This window comes from Ursus maritimus, unplaced genomic scaffold (genome assembly GCF_017311325.1).
Source record: "Ursus maritimus isolate PB19 unplaced genomic scaffold, ASM1731132v1 scaffold_29, whole genome shotgun sequence".
NCBI classification, from domain to species: domain Eukaryota; kingdom Metazoa; phylum Chordata; class Mammalia; order Carnivora; family Ursidae; genus Ursus; species Ursus maritimus.
The window spans coordinates 14817384-14835097 of NW_024425452.1; the positions used below are offsets into that span (position 1 = coordinate 14817384).

The 17714-nt window shown below is 36.8% G+C and overlaps 1 protein-coding gene across 2 annotated transcripts in view; it reads left to right on the forward strand.

The window, feature by feature from the left end:
- Positions 1-17714, forward strand: part of BEND6 (BEN domain containing 6) — a 43484-nt gene that overhangs the window by 586 nt on the left and 25184 nt on the right. For both annotated transcript variants that reach the window (XM_008691753.2, XM_008691754.2), the window contains exon 2: positions 15428-15647. In XM_008691753.2, the coding sequence (XP_008689975.1) occupies positions 15528-15647 (120 nt within the window). In that variant the 5' untranslated portion in view covers positions 15428-15527. The remainder of the gene's footprint in view (positions 1-15427; positions 15648-17714) is intronic.

The window sequence follows — 17714 nt, forward strand, 5'->3', positions numbered from 1 at the left end:
GCAGCGGCGGGGGTGGGGGTGGGGGGTAGAGGCGGGGAGGCGGCTGTTTTTTGCTTATTTTGTTTTATTTACTCGCATAAGGCACTGCAATTATAGTGACATAAAGTAACACATTATTGCATTTGTGGGGTTTCTAATAACTACTGAGGCGGACTCTTACTTTGGAATATTTAAGACACTGAAGAAATTGTCATAAAAAAGTAATTTGTAAAATTCCGAAAAGCATTTACAGACTAGATGACAATACTTAGGTTGTATTTGCTTGTAGGATCTCAAAATCAGTATTGTTTTCTAACTATATAAAATCAACTGTACAACTCTGCATGGGAACTTAACCATTGATGTTTTCAAGGCCTTGAACATATTACCATGTGTAGGCATTAAAGGAAACTCAAAAAGGCATTGCCTAATGCATTTCCTAAATGCCAGATTCATAAACATGGTAAACCATGGATGAAATTTTCTTACGTACAAGTCGTTTCCTAAAGCAAAATAAACATTCAAGTTGTTGACGTGTTGCATCACATTGGGTTGTTTTGGTTTGAAGATGCAAGGACCTTGCTTGCAGATGCTGTATAAGGTGAGAATGTTGAATGTCAGAGAAGAGGCTGCGCTGCAAGTCAGGATAGGCTTCATAGGTCCCTGGCACTCGGGGTCTGCCAGGTAGCACTGCACCATGTTCACATTGCTCAAAGGTCTCCTACTACCGCAGCCCACTGCAGAGAGAGACTGTGTTCCTGTCCATTGTGCAGGAGTGTTGAAGAGAATCCTGAGAGTCTGCAATGTTTGGCACATCAGGATAGGAAGAATTTTTTACTGCATTGACTCCCAGTAGAATTCTATCCCGGTAGAATAATTTAAAACAGCAACAAAAAAAAAATTAACCTTCTGCAAACATGGGCAGAAATAACTAATAGAATTTGGGAAGGTAGCTTTTGCTTTATACTTCCCACGGACTAAAATTTGTGAGTGAGCTAACATGGCCTAAATATCCTTGAAAGGTGTCTAAGACCACAAACACAGCATAGTAACCAATTTCCTCCAAACTCTGCATTTTTAATGACAAAAAGCAACTAACTAGCAATTATGGTTTTCTGAGCTATTACTTTAGCACAATTGTTATCATCCTGTGTCTTGCTGCAGCCATTTATAAGTTTCAAGTACACACAAGAACATCATTTATCTTTCTTGGCAGACAAATGCCTTACTACCATGCAGTAGGATTATAGATATTTCTTTTTAGATGCATTCGTGTTTGTTCTTTACATCAGTTATCTCAAGGATCCTAATAATAAGGAAACCAAATCATTGAAAGAATCTAGTACTTAGGTTCCATTGCTATTTTCTGATTTCTTGCTAATTTATCATTTCCATCTCCAAATAATGGCATGTTCTTAATTGCTTCTTTCTGTGTGTTTATGTGATGCTAATGCATTGTGGAATTTAATAAATATTAAATCAGCCAATCAATCCTTTTTAGAAGTTAATTTAGTAGAATTCATATATTTTCTTTTTGCTAGGTTTTCATTACAAAAAATAATTGACATTGCATCAAAGTCACAAAAAAATTTAGGTTTGGCAGTAGGTATAGAGGAGGAAGGTCCTTGATCAAATGTTTCATATGAAGAAATGAACAATCAAGATGGAAAAGTACAGATAATTTTTTGACTTTTTATGCTAGTGAGTTAACACTGTCACCCAAGGGAAGACAAATGAGTTGATTAAAATGGTTAAGAGTGTTTGGTATCAGGTATGTAGAAGATGTTCCATCATGCAGCCCTTCTTCCCTTTGGATTCTCAACCAAATTGAGAATACACATGAGAACCAAAAGGAAATTAAAATGTTAACTTTATTCAGGGTAAATTCAGATTGAAGAACATGGCTTAGATCCAAGGCCAAAATGGGACATCTTATTCCTTTTCCCCTAACTCTGTGTACAGCCAGTCACAGCTGAAGAACTACAGGCCTTCCCAACACTAGGGCACCATGATACTACTTACCTGGAGACCAGAAGCCAAAAAGAGCCTGACACTCTCCCACCCCTGAGGCTTGCAGCATGACTGAGCAAGAGACAAGACCATATGTGAGAAGGGGACCTTTCATCCTTTCATACATCAACCCTGCCCACTAGTGGCTGGAAGGTCCTCCCTGATTTCCCCCACCACTGAGTTATTTACCTGCCAAAGTAAGAGTAAGTAAGGGGCTTTATAAAAAGAAAGCAGCTCTGCAGTATTTCCCTAAAGATAGGAAGTTGTGGCACAAATTCCTAATTTATGGGTCAGAAAGAAAAGAAGTCTCCACCCTAATCTGTGTAGGGACCAACTGAGAAAAGGGGAAGAAATGAAGATGACTCAAGCTTTGAGCTAGGGTGGAAGGACAGTTCTGAAGGAAAAGATGGCAAACTGAGTCTTACACCCATTGAGGTAGAGGTGTCAGAAGGATATCCATGTGAAATTATCCAGCAAGCACATGGAAACATGGGTGGAGAGGTCAGAACCAGAGACAGACTGGGAGTCATCAACATGAATTATAGTTGAGGTCATGGAAATGGACAAAATGACTAAGGGAGAGAAACTATAGAAAGAATTGAAGTCAGAACTTTGGAGATGACTTCCATTTGTGGACTGGAGAAGGACAGCAGAAGGCAAGTCTGTGCAAGCTCAAATGGGAAATTTCCAACTTAGTGGCTTTCTAGAACAGAGGAACAAATGGGAGGTTAAGGCGCGCGAGGACTAAGGACTGGTGACTAGGAGACCACTGGAAACCTTCCAGAGAACTGATTCATCCTAGTAGGAGTGGCTAAAACCAGACATTAACAGGTTGAAGAGGGAGTAGGAGGTGAAAATAGGAGAGAGCCTCTGTCCACAATCTTTGGAGAAATTTAACTGTAAAGGTTAAATTCTAACTCTAAAAGATAATTCATCTAAAAGGGATGAGTAGAATTGTGATTAAAGCCTGAGTAATGGCTTTTTTATTTTTTACTTTTTTTATCAGGATGGGCTACTTCAGGAAGTTTCCAGGGAACTTGAGAGATGGAGCCAGCAGTGGTAGAGAAATTAAGAGTTAAAGAGAGAGGAGAGGAGGGCATTCTTCTGGGCATTTATGGCTTAACTGTTTGTTTTAACATATCTGCAGTCCCCTAGATGGGTTCTTTCTCCTCTCTGGCTTCTTTTGACTCCTCAGTTAACACTGACCCTGACTGGTTAGGATGGCTCCCTGCCCATGGTCCCTTCCCCACTAACCCTAGCTAATAACACTCAGACTAGGGGAATGATTTTNAGGGAAAGATAAGAAATACCTTGGAATGTAGCCCAAATTATCTGTAAACTTTTATTACAAACCTAAATGGAAGTGAGTGTATTACCCAAGCGGTAATCACACAATGACATTACATTGAAATATTACCCCCTTGAAAACAGAAAGTTAGGTAAGAATGGCTCTAGCAATAAGTTTTTAGAAATAAGTCATACTGAGTTTGGACTGGTAACCTACTTGTTCCTAGGTAAAGTTTTTTACTCTCAGAATTTAAATGGCGTAAGAGGAAAATTGAGAGTTATCCGAGGAAACATGTTGTATGGCCTATTTATTCCCAAATCATTTTTCATAACAATCTGAGACCAAGACCTGTGCCAACAAAGCATAGGTTCTTGTATTGGAAGGTAAAGGAGCTGCATCCTCTAGAAGAACCTACATCATCTAATGTAATGTTGGAGGCAATTTCCAGCCACCAGAATCAGGGAAGCCATCGTGTGGATGGATTGCTATTGTCTTTTTAAAATCTGGTTTTTTTGAAGGAAAAATAATTATTATTTGCAAATATTATATTCTGCAAATCTTCCCTGGGAAAGGACTTTATATTCGTTTTACCACAATAAAAACTTTTGAAATAACTTGAAGGCATCGTTGTAAGAGAAAGTATCTCAAGGGAATCATCCCAAATTGTTCTTGTAACATTTTAGAAATTTTAAAGCCTAATTAGGATTTGTTGTCCTATGGGTTGTGGAATCCAGAATAATGCTGTTGGGGTAGGGGGAATGTTCTTTTTTGTGAACATTACAGGCTTCTCAAAAAAGTCTACTGAATCTGAGAGTTTAAAAAAATGTCAGTGTAATTGAATTCATCTACCCTATAATGCTTTGCAGACAGTTTTTGGAAAGCAGTCATTTATTATCCACTAGCAAATAGAATTCATTTCTGTAGTTTCTAACATTGAGTGTGGGATTAGTCATGCAGCAAAATACTGAGTCATTTGGCCAGAAAATTTACTCATAGTTGTATGAACTGCCAATGGAAAATTTGAGAGCCATTCATAAATCAAATTATAAAGCTCTTAGAGTTATAAATCACTGAGCAACGTTGTTCATTATTATTCAGATAATGTAAAATATTTCCACCATTTCTAAGTAGGGGTAATTTACAAAACAAGTTTGAAAGCTGAAGTTAGTGCCTTCCAGACTAGGAGAAGTGTCTTAGCATGAGCAGAGGAAATTCTCAACTCTAACCTATAAGTTCTGGGACATCTCCCAAACGCAGGCAAATGCTGCCCACCCTGAGACTAACTGGAGATGATGTACCGTGAGTTTCCTGTCCCCTTGCAACTTTGAACAGATTAGGAAAAAGAAAAATTAGTTCCCTAAGGTTAATTTTCATTGAGACGTCAGTTCTAACCCTGAAAAGGAAGACTGTGTTAAGTATCTGGGACCACTTCCACAGACTTCTGTCATGGGAAGAAGGGCTAACTTCATTCCTGAGCTACCTTCAGGCCAGTGAAGCATCCCAATTTATATCTAGATATTTGGATGGATAAACCCATTCTGAGCCAAAGACACGTACTAAAATTTGGTCTTGAGCTCAGAATCTGCAAGGACTCCATAGTCTTAAGACTTAAAAGAAAGGCAGAAGAACTTAACATCAGTCTCCCCAAAACTACTCCTAGACATCTTGGCAAATGTAATAATTACTCTTCCTAAATCCTGCCTCAAGCCACGGTCTATGAAGCTTTTCACCATTCATCCTTCTATGGAGACTTGGTAACTGGGGCCCTCAATCCCACCAGGATAATTCCTTTATTTGGTGTGGAAGACCTCCTGTCCATACCAAGTGCTCAGCTCCATCCACCCGTATCTCTAGCTTCCCACACTTGCCATACTTATGAACCCTGACTCCACCCCACCACCATATTTTCAGAACATTGGTTCTCAGTGTCTTATTACTGTGATCCCATTCTGCCACATCATGAGGCTTGTTATTTCATCATGTGACTTTCTCATCCCAGTGGGCAAGACCAGTTTCCAGGGGTGTTCTGATCTCTCAGTTTGGCTGGTTCTATTTCCTCCAAGTTCCCTTCTGACCCTCTAGGCTGTGAAGGGTTTCGTGGCACAACATTCATGCGGTCCACACAAAGACAGACTTTGAATTGACGCCATTTATTAAGTGGCTCAGCCCCCTCTGGCTCTAGTGAGCACCATTCTTTGCACAATTTCATTTTGTGGCCATTTGAAATGAGTCAGGAATCCACCCTGAGAAGACACTGTAGGACTGCAATTAGTGTACCAGACCCCCTGGCAGTCTGCCATCTGTGAGCTGTTGAAGTCTGGGTCTTAGTGCCTAGATTAAGGGGCACCAGCAGCAGCAGCACTCTGGAAGTTGGTTGGTACAATCTTATTCACCTCTCTCTCTCACTCAAACAGTATGGAACAGCATGTCCTAGGATTCCTCATTACTGAATGGTTATCCTGGGGTGGACAACGAAGTTGTTTTAGTAGTAGCTAATACTTGCTGAGTATCTACTCTCTGCTAAGTTTCTGCTGAATATTTTTACCTACATTTACTCATTTAATCCCCACAGCAACAATAGGTAGGTACTACTCATCTCTATCTTATAGATGAGTACCTTGAGGCTTAGAGATATAGAATTTCTCCCAAGATGGCAAATGCACTTCAAAAACCATAGTTTCTGTTGCATGCTTTTCATTTACATTGCCTCCCTGCCCACTGCAGCCTCTTCCCTAAAGGAATTCCTCCCAGCTAGGTTTGCTGGGCAGCTACCCTTCTTCTCTTCTGACTGTCCTTAAGCTAACACAAACCAAATGAATGGGGGTGAACCAGACACTCCAGCGGTATATCAGCTGTTTCCCAGCACACAAGGGATCTGCTCCTCCTCTTTAGCCTATGAGGGATTTGCCTAGACCACTTCCTCTATCCTTCAATCTAGCAAGACTTCTTTTGTTGAAGTAGATCGTTCTTATTATTTCATTGCCCCATCATTATCACTTGGGTAAATTCAACTCAGTACCTCCGGGAAGCTAAACAAGATTGGGGGGCTAAGCAGAGTCCCACTTTGGAAAAACACCCCTATCAGAGACCATCTGGCTATCCTTCCTCAAAGGGATAGCTCTGGGGGTGCCTGGCTGGCTCAGTTGGTGGAGCATACAACTCTTGTTCTCAGGGTCTTGAGTTCAAGTCCCATGTCAGGTGTGGAGTCTACTTCAAAAAAAAAAATGGATAGCCCTACAAACAAACAAAAAAAGGTATTTCACTGTTTTCAATCCTTTGGTAGGAGGACAAATTTAGTCTCCCCACTCTTTCTGTGAACAGGAGGTACATCTGCTTGAGTTGTGCCTCCCCTTGGCTGTTTGAGCAATTTCTCTACTATGGAATCATGAATTCACAACATTGTCCCAAAATGCCACCACCACTGAGCCCCCTGTTCCTCTCAGTCTTTGACACTTCTGAACCTTGAGGTTGGCTTCCACATTTTGAACTCACTGTCCTCATCCATCCTTCCTTGCTTTTATTTTTAGGTAGCTTTCTAGACTTCAGCTGGATTAAGTAGATCCATTCCATTTCCTTGGGCTTCCTTCTGTGATCAATACTTAACATTTTCCACACTTAACTAGTCCTAGTCCTGACTTGCCCTGTGACTGCCCATACCCAGGCTTGGCAATGCAGGTAACAGAGAGGAGATGGTCCCTTACATTTCCTTCCATTTTCATTATTCTATGAATTTATTGAAGAAAAATACTGTCACTCATAAAGATGCATGAATGTATTTTTCTAATGACCTATACATAACAGGTAGAGAAATAACTTAATTTTAAAAAGGTGAAATGTAGCTGGTCATTGTTTTTTTTTAATTTTAATATTGCTTTAACATGGTATGAAAGCATATTAGAGTGAGAAAATTATTGGTAGTAGATGAGGGGACAAACCACTTAAGGCGGTTTATTAAGTAAATTATCTGAAATATGTGATTCAGCACATTAATTAGGTTTAGACCTCAACTTTTGAGACTATAAAAGTACAAAAATAATAGAGACTATCTAAATAGTAATGAGTTATTTCATTAATAAATGATATTAATATAGGGTATAATGGGGCAGGTATTTCAAAGAAAAATTAGTTTCTCCTTTCATGTTATAATTGATATGATAGATTAATATTTGAAAGTTGAATCACTCCTGATTTTTATGCATAGACATTGATTCTTGCATCAGAACTATTACATTTTGTGAATTTTAGAAATTGGTCTAAAATTTAATGTTCTAGAATACGATTGCTTAAAGCAAAAAGCATAATGATCTCATCTTGCCCTCAACTTTCAAGATGAATAGAACGTTCTGCATTAATCAAAAAAAATGTGAAATGGAAGATGATTTACATGGCTTATAGCTATTCTAAAATAGAACTTTTAATTGATTCTTACTCTTCTTTATGCTCAACTCGGCATCTGTGTTTCTGATAAATGGGGAAAAGTCATATAAATACCGAGGGTTGGTGGGGGCGCAGGGAAGATGGTAACAGAAAAATACCCAGGGAAAAACTACTCACAAAAACTGATGTTTCTTACAAAAGATTTTGGAGGCCTTAGGACCACAGGAAAACTCGTCCAGAGTCTCGTTTAAGTTTTACATATACTTGTTCAAGCTTTCAGACAGTTCCACATGTGGCTACAGGCTTTTCATAGGGGGGGATAAATGACATAATGGAGCAAGTAAAGATTGTCTTCCACTATTCCCAGCATCTGATTTCTGTGCTAATACCTCTCTGCTATAGAAGCCTTCTTCCTGAATATATCAAGATGAAAGTAAGCCGGTCACCCTAACTGCAGATTAAGACAAAAGCTGGGTCATTTAGCACCTGGCTCTCTTGCCAGGTCAGGAGCAACAGAGAAACTGAGAGAGTGCATCACATGTAGTAAGGGTAAGAATGTTTCATGAAGTTTTGTTTTAGTTTTGTGTGCGTGTTTCCTGGATCAAAATGTAAACTATTTTTTTCAGAGTGAGCTGCCAGAAATGGTTGAAAGCCTCTGGCTTATATTATCCAACCAACCACATATCATGGGTGTTCTCATGGCTGTGTTTATGTTTAATTTCACATCCTACGAGTACTATCTAGGGAATTCATGAAATGCTTTCTGCTGCAAAAAATAAAGAAGAGATAACTACATGGTGAATTTTCTACTATCAGGAACTAAGAGGAGTATTTAATACATTACCAAATTCACAATATCCTTTCTGAATTTGTTAATTGGCAGATAATATAAACATTGAATCATCTGTTTGTGGATGTTGTAACAGAATATCGGCCTGAAGTCCACTGAAAAGTAGTCATGCTAAAAGAGGTTCGATATGTCCCTGCTGGTTAGTCTTGAAAGAATTGTGTGTTTTTGAAGAAACTTGAGATTTGCTCTATAACTAAATCATCTTAGCAGTAGAAGATTTTAGTACAGGTAGGGATATTACAAAAACAACGTTTTTATAAACTAATTTTCTCCAATTTTCTTATTGTGGTAAAAACATATAACATAAAATTTACCATCTTAACCATTTTAAGGCGTATAATTCAGAGGCATTAAGTATATTCACATTGTTGTATGACCATCACCATCATCCATCTCCACGACCCTTTTCATCTTGCAAAACTGAAACTCTATGCCCATTAAACAATAACTCCCTATTCCCCTGCCCTCCACCCTGGGGTGATCCTCAACCCCAGTGACCTAGAAGTCTGGCATCTGTCACCATCACTAAATGATACTTAACAGGTCCCTATCAGTAAAATTTGGCAAATTCAACCTTATCAAATAATAACAATTTGCTGTAGGATCTTACATGCTGTATATTATGTCCCTCAAGTACTGTTCTTGATTTATTAGTAGTAATGTACAGTGAAGTAAGGCACTGAGGAGAAAGAAGTTAAAGCAGCTGGCTTGCTCTGCAGGAAAAGAAATGAAGATGAAAGAAAGCAGATGATACAGTTTAAATTTCATTTAAGTATGATAACTGAACCCCCATGGGGTCAGCAAACTACTGCTCATCTGCCTACTACGTGTTTTTATACAGCCTGCAATCTGAGGATGTTCTTTACATTTTTAAATAGTAGAAAAAACTCAATGTAAGAGCAACATACCATGATATGTGAAAATTATGTAAAATCAAAGTTTCGGTGTCCATAGTTTTATTGGAACATACCCACACTTATATTTTTACATATTGTTATGGCTGCTTTCATGCTATGAGGGCAGAGTTGAGTAGTTGTGATAGAAACCATATCAGGAAATCTCACCACTTTATACTGCTGCTCAGTGCCCCACAAATCACAGTAAAGCATTTACAATAACTTCATGGTGTTTCAGTGTCATGCATATTGTCACACTGTGGCATTTTATTTTATTTTTTTATTACTAGCACATGCCAATCACATCAAAAAACAAAAAAAGAGAATACTGTATTTCATGCTTCTAAAGCAGAGTGGAGTGTGGCTTATTTTATTATCAAATTAGGTGGCAAAGCATTGTGTTTATGATACAGTGACACCATAGATATGCTAAAAGAACATGATATGTGTCAATATTATCAAACTAAGCACTCATCACAATATTTCCAATTCACAGGACAGCAACTGTCAAAAAAAAAATTAGAAACTGCAAAATGAAATATCTCATCCCAGTAGAATTTCTTCACAAAAATAAGAAATGGGGGTGCCTACCTGGCTCAGTCAGTGGAGCATGCGAGTCTTGGTCTTGGGGACATGAGTTCAGGCCCCAAGTTGGACACAGAGCTTAGGAAACAAACAAAAGAAAGGAAAAGAAAAGAAAAGAAAAGGAAAGGAAAGGAAAGGAAAGGAAAGGAAAGGAAAGAGGAATGGAATGGAATGGAATGGAATGGAATGGAATGGAATGGGATGGAGTGGAATGGAATGGAATGAAATGAAAGTGAATCTGCATCCAAAATAAGTTTCTGTGTGGTTCATTGTTAGCCATGCAAGGAAAACCATTAACAGATAGTGAATTCATTAAATCATGCTTGATTGCAGTAGCTAATGACATGTACCCGGAAAAAAAATAAACTTAAGATCATTAGACTTTCAGCAAAAAGAGTTGCTCAAAGAACTGAGAACATCAGGAACAATATAATAATTAATTTAAAAACAAGAGAAATGACTTTGAGTTTTTCTTGGTGCTTGATGAGTCAACAGAAGCTACTGAGATTGCTCAGTTGGTCTTATTTATTTGGGAGCAATTGCTGAGTTTAGAGTGACTGACAGATTAGCCTCTATAAATAGTCTTTGTGAAACAATCACAGGAGAGAATATTTTCAAAGAAGTTGAGAAAACAATGATTCAGTACAACCTGAAGTGGAATCTACTAGGATGTGTTACAACAGATGGTGGTAAAAATGTGTGTGGAGCAGGAAAAGGTTTAATGGGACAAATTTACAAAACTTGTGAAAATATAAGGTGTTTAAACCCTACTGTTGGGGCGCCTGGGTGGCACAGCGGTTAAGCGTCTGCCTTCGGCTCAGGGCGTGATCCCGGCGTTCTGGGATCGAGCCCCACATCAGGCTCCTCCGCTATGAGCCTGCTTCTCCTCTCCCACTCCCCCTGCTTGTGTTCCCTCTCTCACTGGCTGTCTCTGTCTCTGCCGAATAAATAAATAAAATCTTTAAAAAAAAATAAAAAATAAAAAATAAAAATAAACCCTACTGTTATTCATTTTATTATTTACCAGCAGGTACTTTGCAGAAAACATTTGAACTTTATTGCATCTTTTTAAAAATAGTTTTATTTAAATATTATTTACATACCATGCAATTCACCCATTTGAAGTGTACAATTCAATATTTTTTTTTATATTCACAGAGTTGTGCAACCATCGATCCAATTTTTAAGAAACATTTTTGTTCTCTCTAAACGAAAGGGCATTCTTTTTGCATTAGCAATCATACCTCCTCCTCACCCCCACCCCCACCATCTCTTACCCCTAAGAACCAACCAATCTATTTTCTGTCTCTATTCTTGACATTTCATATAAATGGAATCACATAATGTGTGATCTTTTGTGACTGGTGTCTTCCACTTAGCATGTTTCCAAAGCTCATACATGTTGTAGTCTGTATCAGGACTTTATTTCTCATTGCTGAATAATATTTCACTGTAAGGATGCTATATTTTATTTATCTCTTCATGAGTTGATAGAAATTTGGGTTTTTCTACTTTTTAGCTATTATGAATAATATAGCTATGCACGTTTGTATGCAAGTGTTTGCATGGATATATGTTTTCATTTCTCTTGGGTATATACTTAGTAGTAGAATTGATGTGTTATAGGATGATTCAATGTTTAACTTCTTGGGGAACTGCCAGTCTGTTTTCCAAAATGCCTGCACCTTTTTACAATCCCACCAGCAATATATAAGTGTTCCAATGTCTCCGCATCTTTACCAACACTTGTTATTTTCCGTCTTTTTTTATTATAGCCTTCTAGGTGGGTGTGAAGTGACATCTCATCATCGTTTTTATGAGCATTTTTGTAATGATTAATGATATTGAGCATCTTTTCTTGTGATTATTGGCTATTTATATATCTTCTTTGAAATAATGCCTGTTTAAAGCCTTTATCCATTTAAAAAACTGGGTTATCTTTTTATTATTGCATTGTAAGAGTTCTTTATATATCCTGTGTACAAGCCCCTTATGAGATCTATTTTCAAATACTTTCTTCCATTGTGTAGGTTGCCTTTTTTACTTTCTTGATGATCTCATTTGTGAAGATAATGCTTTTGTTGTCATATTTATAAAATCACAACCTAACCCAAGATCATAAAATTTACTCCTATGTTTGCTTCTAATGTTTATAGTTTTAGTTCTTACATTTAGGTCTATGACCTAAATGTAAATTTTAAAGTAATTGTGCATGTAGTGTGAAGTAGGATTCACTCTTTTTACATATGAATATTCAGTTGTTCCGGCACCATTTGTTGCAAAGACTCTTCTTTTCTCACTTACCTGTCTTTGCATCCTTGTCAAAAATCAGTTAATCATCGATGTAAAGGTGTATTTCTGGACTCTCAATTCTATTCTAATGATTCATATGTCTATCTTTATGCCAGTACCACACTGTTTTGCTTACTGTAGCTTTGTAGTAAGGTTTAAAATTGGGAAATGTGAATATTACAAATTTGTTCTTTTTCAAGATTGTTTTGGCCATTGTCAGTCTCTTACATTTCCATATAAATTTTAAGATCACCTTGCAATTTCTGAAAATATCATTATCATTACTGAACCACTAGTGTAATGGTGAACTTCCTTCTTGTGGACTTGACCATCATCAGTTTCATGAATTTTTTCAGAAATAGAAGTTGAGTATTCTGACTCAGCATTTCTGTAACTTAGCAGTGGTGAAATTTCACTGCAAATGTGTGAGCTCAGGGCCAAGACTGAAATTTTTTGGGAATGAGAACTGCCCTCAGACACTCCTGTAGAATGCTGAGTGGCTTTTGGAACACTGAATGACTAATGGAAATTACCTTTTGTAACAGACTTGATAATGTTTCTTAAAGAATTCATTAACAAACTGGAAGACAAAATTACAAGACAAAACAAGTACTTATATGCAAAAATTACACTGAGGTAAAGTCATTTCATTAACAACTAATATGCCACTCGTAAGTAATGTCTCAGGCTGATTTACACACTTCCCCTGATGCCAAAAGTTATAAGAATTGAGATGTTGATCTCCACTCAAATTTGCACCAAATGTATTTTTCCAGTTCAAACTACAGTTCTAGTATTGAGTTTCAGACTTCAATGCAAGTACAAAGAAAATTTCCCTATTTCAAAATACATTTAAGGGGCACACGGGTGGCTCAGTTGGTTAAGCATCCCACTCTTGGTTTCAGCTCAGGTCATGATCTCATCCTCCTGGGCTCTGCACTTAGTGGGGAGTCTGCTTGAAGATTCTCTCCCTCTGTCCCTCCCCCCCACTCCCTCTTTCTCTTTCTCTATCTAAAATAAATAAATAAATCTTAAAAAAATACATTTAACTGTGCAATGAGGAACTTCTACCTAACCTTTAATTAGAAGTAATTAATTGCTGCAATGGAATGGCACACTAAAAAGGCAAATATCAAACGAATTTAATAGAATTCTATGAAGGTCTATAAGAGGTGAATATCCTCAATTAAAATCATTAACATATATTGGGAGGTATGAACTTCCTTGGTGATGATTGTACAATATTGTGAATGTACTAAAAAACTAGTGAACATATACTTAAAATGGTTAAAATGGTGAATTTTATGTCATGTGAATTTTATCTCAATTAAGAAAATTATAAACTTATAGATTAATATCAGTATATGGCAACACCTGTTGGTGTGAAAGACATTTTCAAATATGGAATACATAAAATCTCATTGCAGGTCAGCATTAACAAATGAATACTTGAAAAAGTATTTTGATGGTGGGGAAAACTTTGAATCCCAATTAAACAAGATGTTATTTTTTTAATTCTATTCTCATTAGTAGAACTGTCTTACAAAAAGTTGCATTCAATTATTAATAGTGTATTTTCAATTTTATGAATAAAATTTTGTGAAAACTTTTCTTTTTTGCTATATAAGACTTACATAATATCCTCAATTTTGCCTCTTGACCTGCAAAGCCTAAAATATTTACTACGTGACCCTTTATAGAAAATGTTTGTTGACCTTGATCTGGGTAAATGGACTAATGATATTTGCTAGGAGTGGAGTTTTTATCCATAGAATGCTCTTAATTATATATCCCTGATTTAGGATTGCTTATGGCAAACATACCTAGAACCTAGGGGTTTATAACTTCCTAGAAAAGGTCATGCAAGCTATACAACTCTGAGTTATAAAATGAAGAGATAAAATGGAGATGTGTTAAAACTTAAACACTCCCCACTGTGTGAGGTGACCCTCAAACCTCTCACTTATTCTAGGCCAGAGAGTTCCTATGTGATCTGAGAAGGAAGGACCTACAAAGTCAGCAGGATGACCTAGACTCTCCCTACTTGACCTTTGCCTCTTGATTGTTTGTATCATTAAAATTATTAATAAAGCTTGATGCTAGGTAAAATCCCTGATATTTGTGAGTCAGATATGACAGTTCAATTCCATGTGTGAGCTCAAATATTATTCATATATTTGAAAAATCAAAGTAAGTTTTCAAAGAGTCACACAAGCAATTTTGGCAAGACAATCCCAAATATTATTTCATGCTTAAAGAATGATGAATTTCTCTTAAAGTAGATAAAAGTACCATATTTTCTAAAAGAATTCTTTAGTATATTTTGGTAAGGAGCATATGTTACCTTCTGCTCAACAGTCTACATATTTCTTGAAGTCCCTTTAAGTTCAACCCCTTCTGTATTTAAAGTTTTATAATTTATAATTAAATATCCTTTCATAGAAACAAACCAATATATGCAAGTAATAGGGATGCTAAGACCAAATGTTCTACATCATCTGTGCATAGCAAAAATTAAATTTGATCATTTCAACCCTGTTCTACAAAAGAATTATCATCCGCTTTTCAGGTTTTGAAAAATGATTATCCCTTTAAAAATTTTTATGAAATGTATCTTTGCCTTTGAGATATATTTTTCTTCCATTCTTTATGGCAAATTCTTAAATTTACACCCAGAAAAATCTTCCATCTCAAAACTATAGAGTTTTCAGAAAAAAAAAGCAAACAAACTTCTAAGCAATTCTTATTGATCTCCCTTGGAATATTTTGATCCTGATAAGATCTAGTATTATTAATGCCTCTTATAACTTTGGTCCTGTGAAATACTGTCTGCATAAATTTATAATGTTTCTATGTTGGTTTTTAGACTTCTTATGACTGACAAGAAAAAACTTGTAAAGATGAAAAATTTTTCACACTATTTCATTTTATAAGTGACAACTCACTGCATATTAGTCACATCATGGAAATAAGACATCCTCATGACGATGATGAAATTGAATGATTTTGAATCAAATGAAAATGTGTACAAAACTGGTCAGCGGGGAAAAAGACAGGAAGCATTTAGTAAAAGTACTTGAGTGGCTACTGCCATTATGAAACATATAGTTGTAAATACATTATGTAACCTTTTTTGTTTTTGTTTTTAAGGAAAAACATTAATTTTGGGGCTACGTCCAGAATAGCATCATCTACATGGGCATTCCCTCTTCCTACAATTTCAGAAAATCCTTGATAACTACTTGAGAAAATGCAGAAGATCTTGCAAACAGAGGACATTACCAATACCCAAGCTCTTAGAAAAGGAAAGAGGAAAAGGACAGAGACAATGGACTCAGAGAATGCAAATAGTGACATGGATAAAGGACAGGTTGGTGTTCTGTTACCTCAATATAATTTTATTATCTAGCTCCAGCATAATTCCATAATCCTTTCCATAATTTTTTACTTTGGTACTTTCCATTCTTCCAGTAACTTATTGTTCCCTTTAATTCTTTGTTCAACCAAGGGAATAAAATTTCATGTTCTCTTTGTAATGTTGAACAAGTTGAGTTAGAAACATACTCAAAAGACATTTTACCTGCTTCTATTTAAGTATGGCCAATTATGCCATTGTTCAAACTTCCCCTCATATTCTGGGAAATGAAAGAGCAGCAAACTGTCAGAAACTATTTTTCCTCTCAAAAAGTACTGAAGAAATTGAAACACTTATCTCTTCTTTCTTTAAGATTTACTGTTTCTTTTCTTTTTTAACTCCAGTTTATGGCCCATGTTCATCACTGGTTTGGTCTGGGCTCCTTTCTTATCTTTATTTATTTATTCCTTTTTAATCTGAATTCCCCCCTCCCATTGTCCTCTGATGGACAACCCCATAATGTGTTTATCTTGTTTCATTTTATTATGTATCTTTGCAACACATATATTTGTGTATATCCTTGTAATACATGTAGTTTGTTATATGCATGTATTCATATTTAATTTTTTAAACACATACTAGACATTCTCCTAGTTTAAAATATTTTTTAATCTTCTGGGGATGGTGTCTAGAGGCATTCAGGATGGTCTGGCATTTGACACACATAGGGTATCATATAATACAGCCCCTGGCAAATCTAGGCTGTTCCAAAACCCTGGTAATGGAACTGTTTATCTTTATACCAAAAAGATTGGGAAACTGGCAAAATCTGCGCGTGGAGTGTTCTCAGTCCATCTTTAAGGAGTTTGTGCTGTGAGACTTAAGGTTCTTACAAGGTTCTAGGGGCTCCTGGGTTGCTCAATTGGTTAAACGTCCGACTCTTGATTTCGGTTTTGGTCATGATCCTGAGATTGAGCCCGAGTGGGGCTCCTCCTTCAGTAAGGAGCCTGCTTGAGATGCTCTCTCTCCCTCTCCGCCTGTCTTCCCCCTGCCACTTGTGCGCGTGCACGCTCTCTGTCTTGAAAAAACATGTCAGCAGGGCCCATGGTGGTTCCATGTGCGCCAAAAGTGTGCATGACAGGATTAAGTGCACTTTCTTTATTGAGGAACAGAAAATCATTATGAAAGTGACAAAGGCACAAGAACAGAGTCAGAAGGCTAAATAAAAAATAAAGTTTTTCTGAGTTAAAAAGATCAAAATATATATATATTTTTTAAGATAAACAGTGAAAATTCTCTTTTACATCCCTGTTTCCCATCCACCCTGTTCTCACCTCACACCGCATTTTACAATCTTATGGATACATCATTTAGTAGTACATGATACATTGGTATCATGATATATATCTCAATCTGTTTCTGATTTTTCAATCAGCACTGTTTTTAACATCTACTTACATCGCTATTTTATGTCTGATCTGTTGTGTCTAACTACTGCATAGCACCAGATTTTACCTATCCTTTTTTCCAATGATGAACACCTAAATTTCCTGTAGCATCTTGCTACTACAATGAAAAAATAAATCTCCTCATACCTGTCCTTTTAAGAAGCAATGTGAGGGATTCTCTGGAATAAACACATATGAGGGTGGTTTGTGGCTTATAAGTTATTTGTTTGTTTCTAGTTCATTTGACTAGATACTATAAGATTGCTTTCCAGAGCGTCTACATCAGTCCATATGCCCATAAGCAGGGCATGAGGGTCTCTATATTTGTATTTCCTTACCAACACTTAACATTGATATTCATATGTCATATTTTTGGCAATGATGGGAGAAAATGACATCTTATTTCAATTTAATGGTGCAGGTTTGGGAGACAAAGTGGTTCCTTGAGGGGTAAAATAGTCACATGATCTTGTAGGCCAATGTTGTGATTTCTTTAGCAATTTGTTTCCTTTAAAATTTTATAGCTTTTGAAACTACTTATTTCTATTTGGTTCCATGGCGGGTAACCTCAGAGATCTTATTTGATCATAAATTAGCCTGAAAACTCTTCTCTTTTATTATGGCATCTATGCTC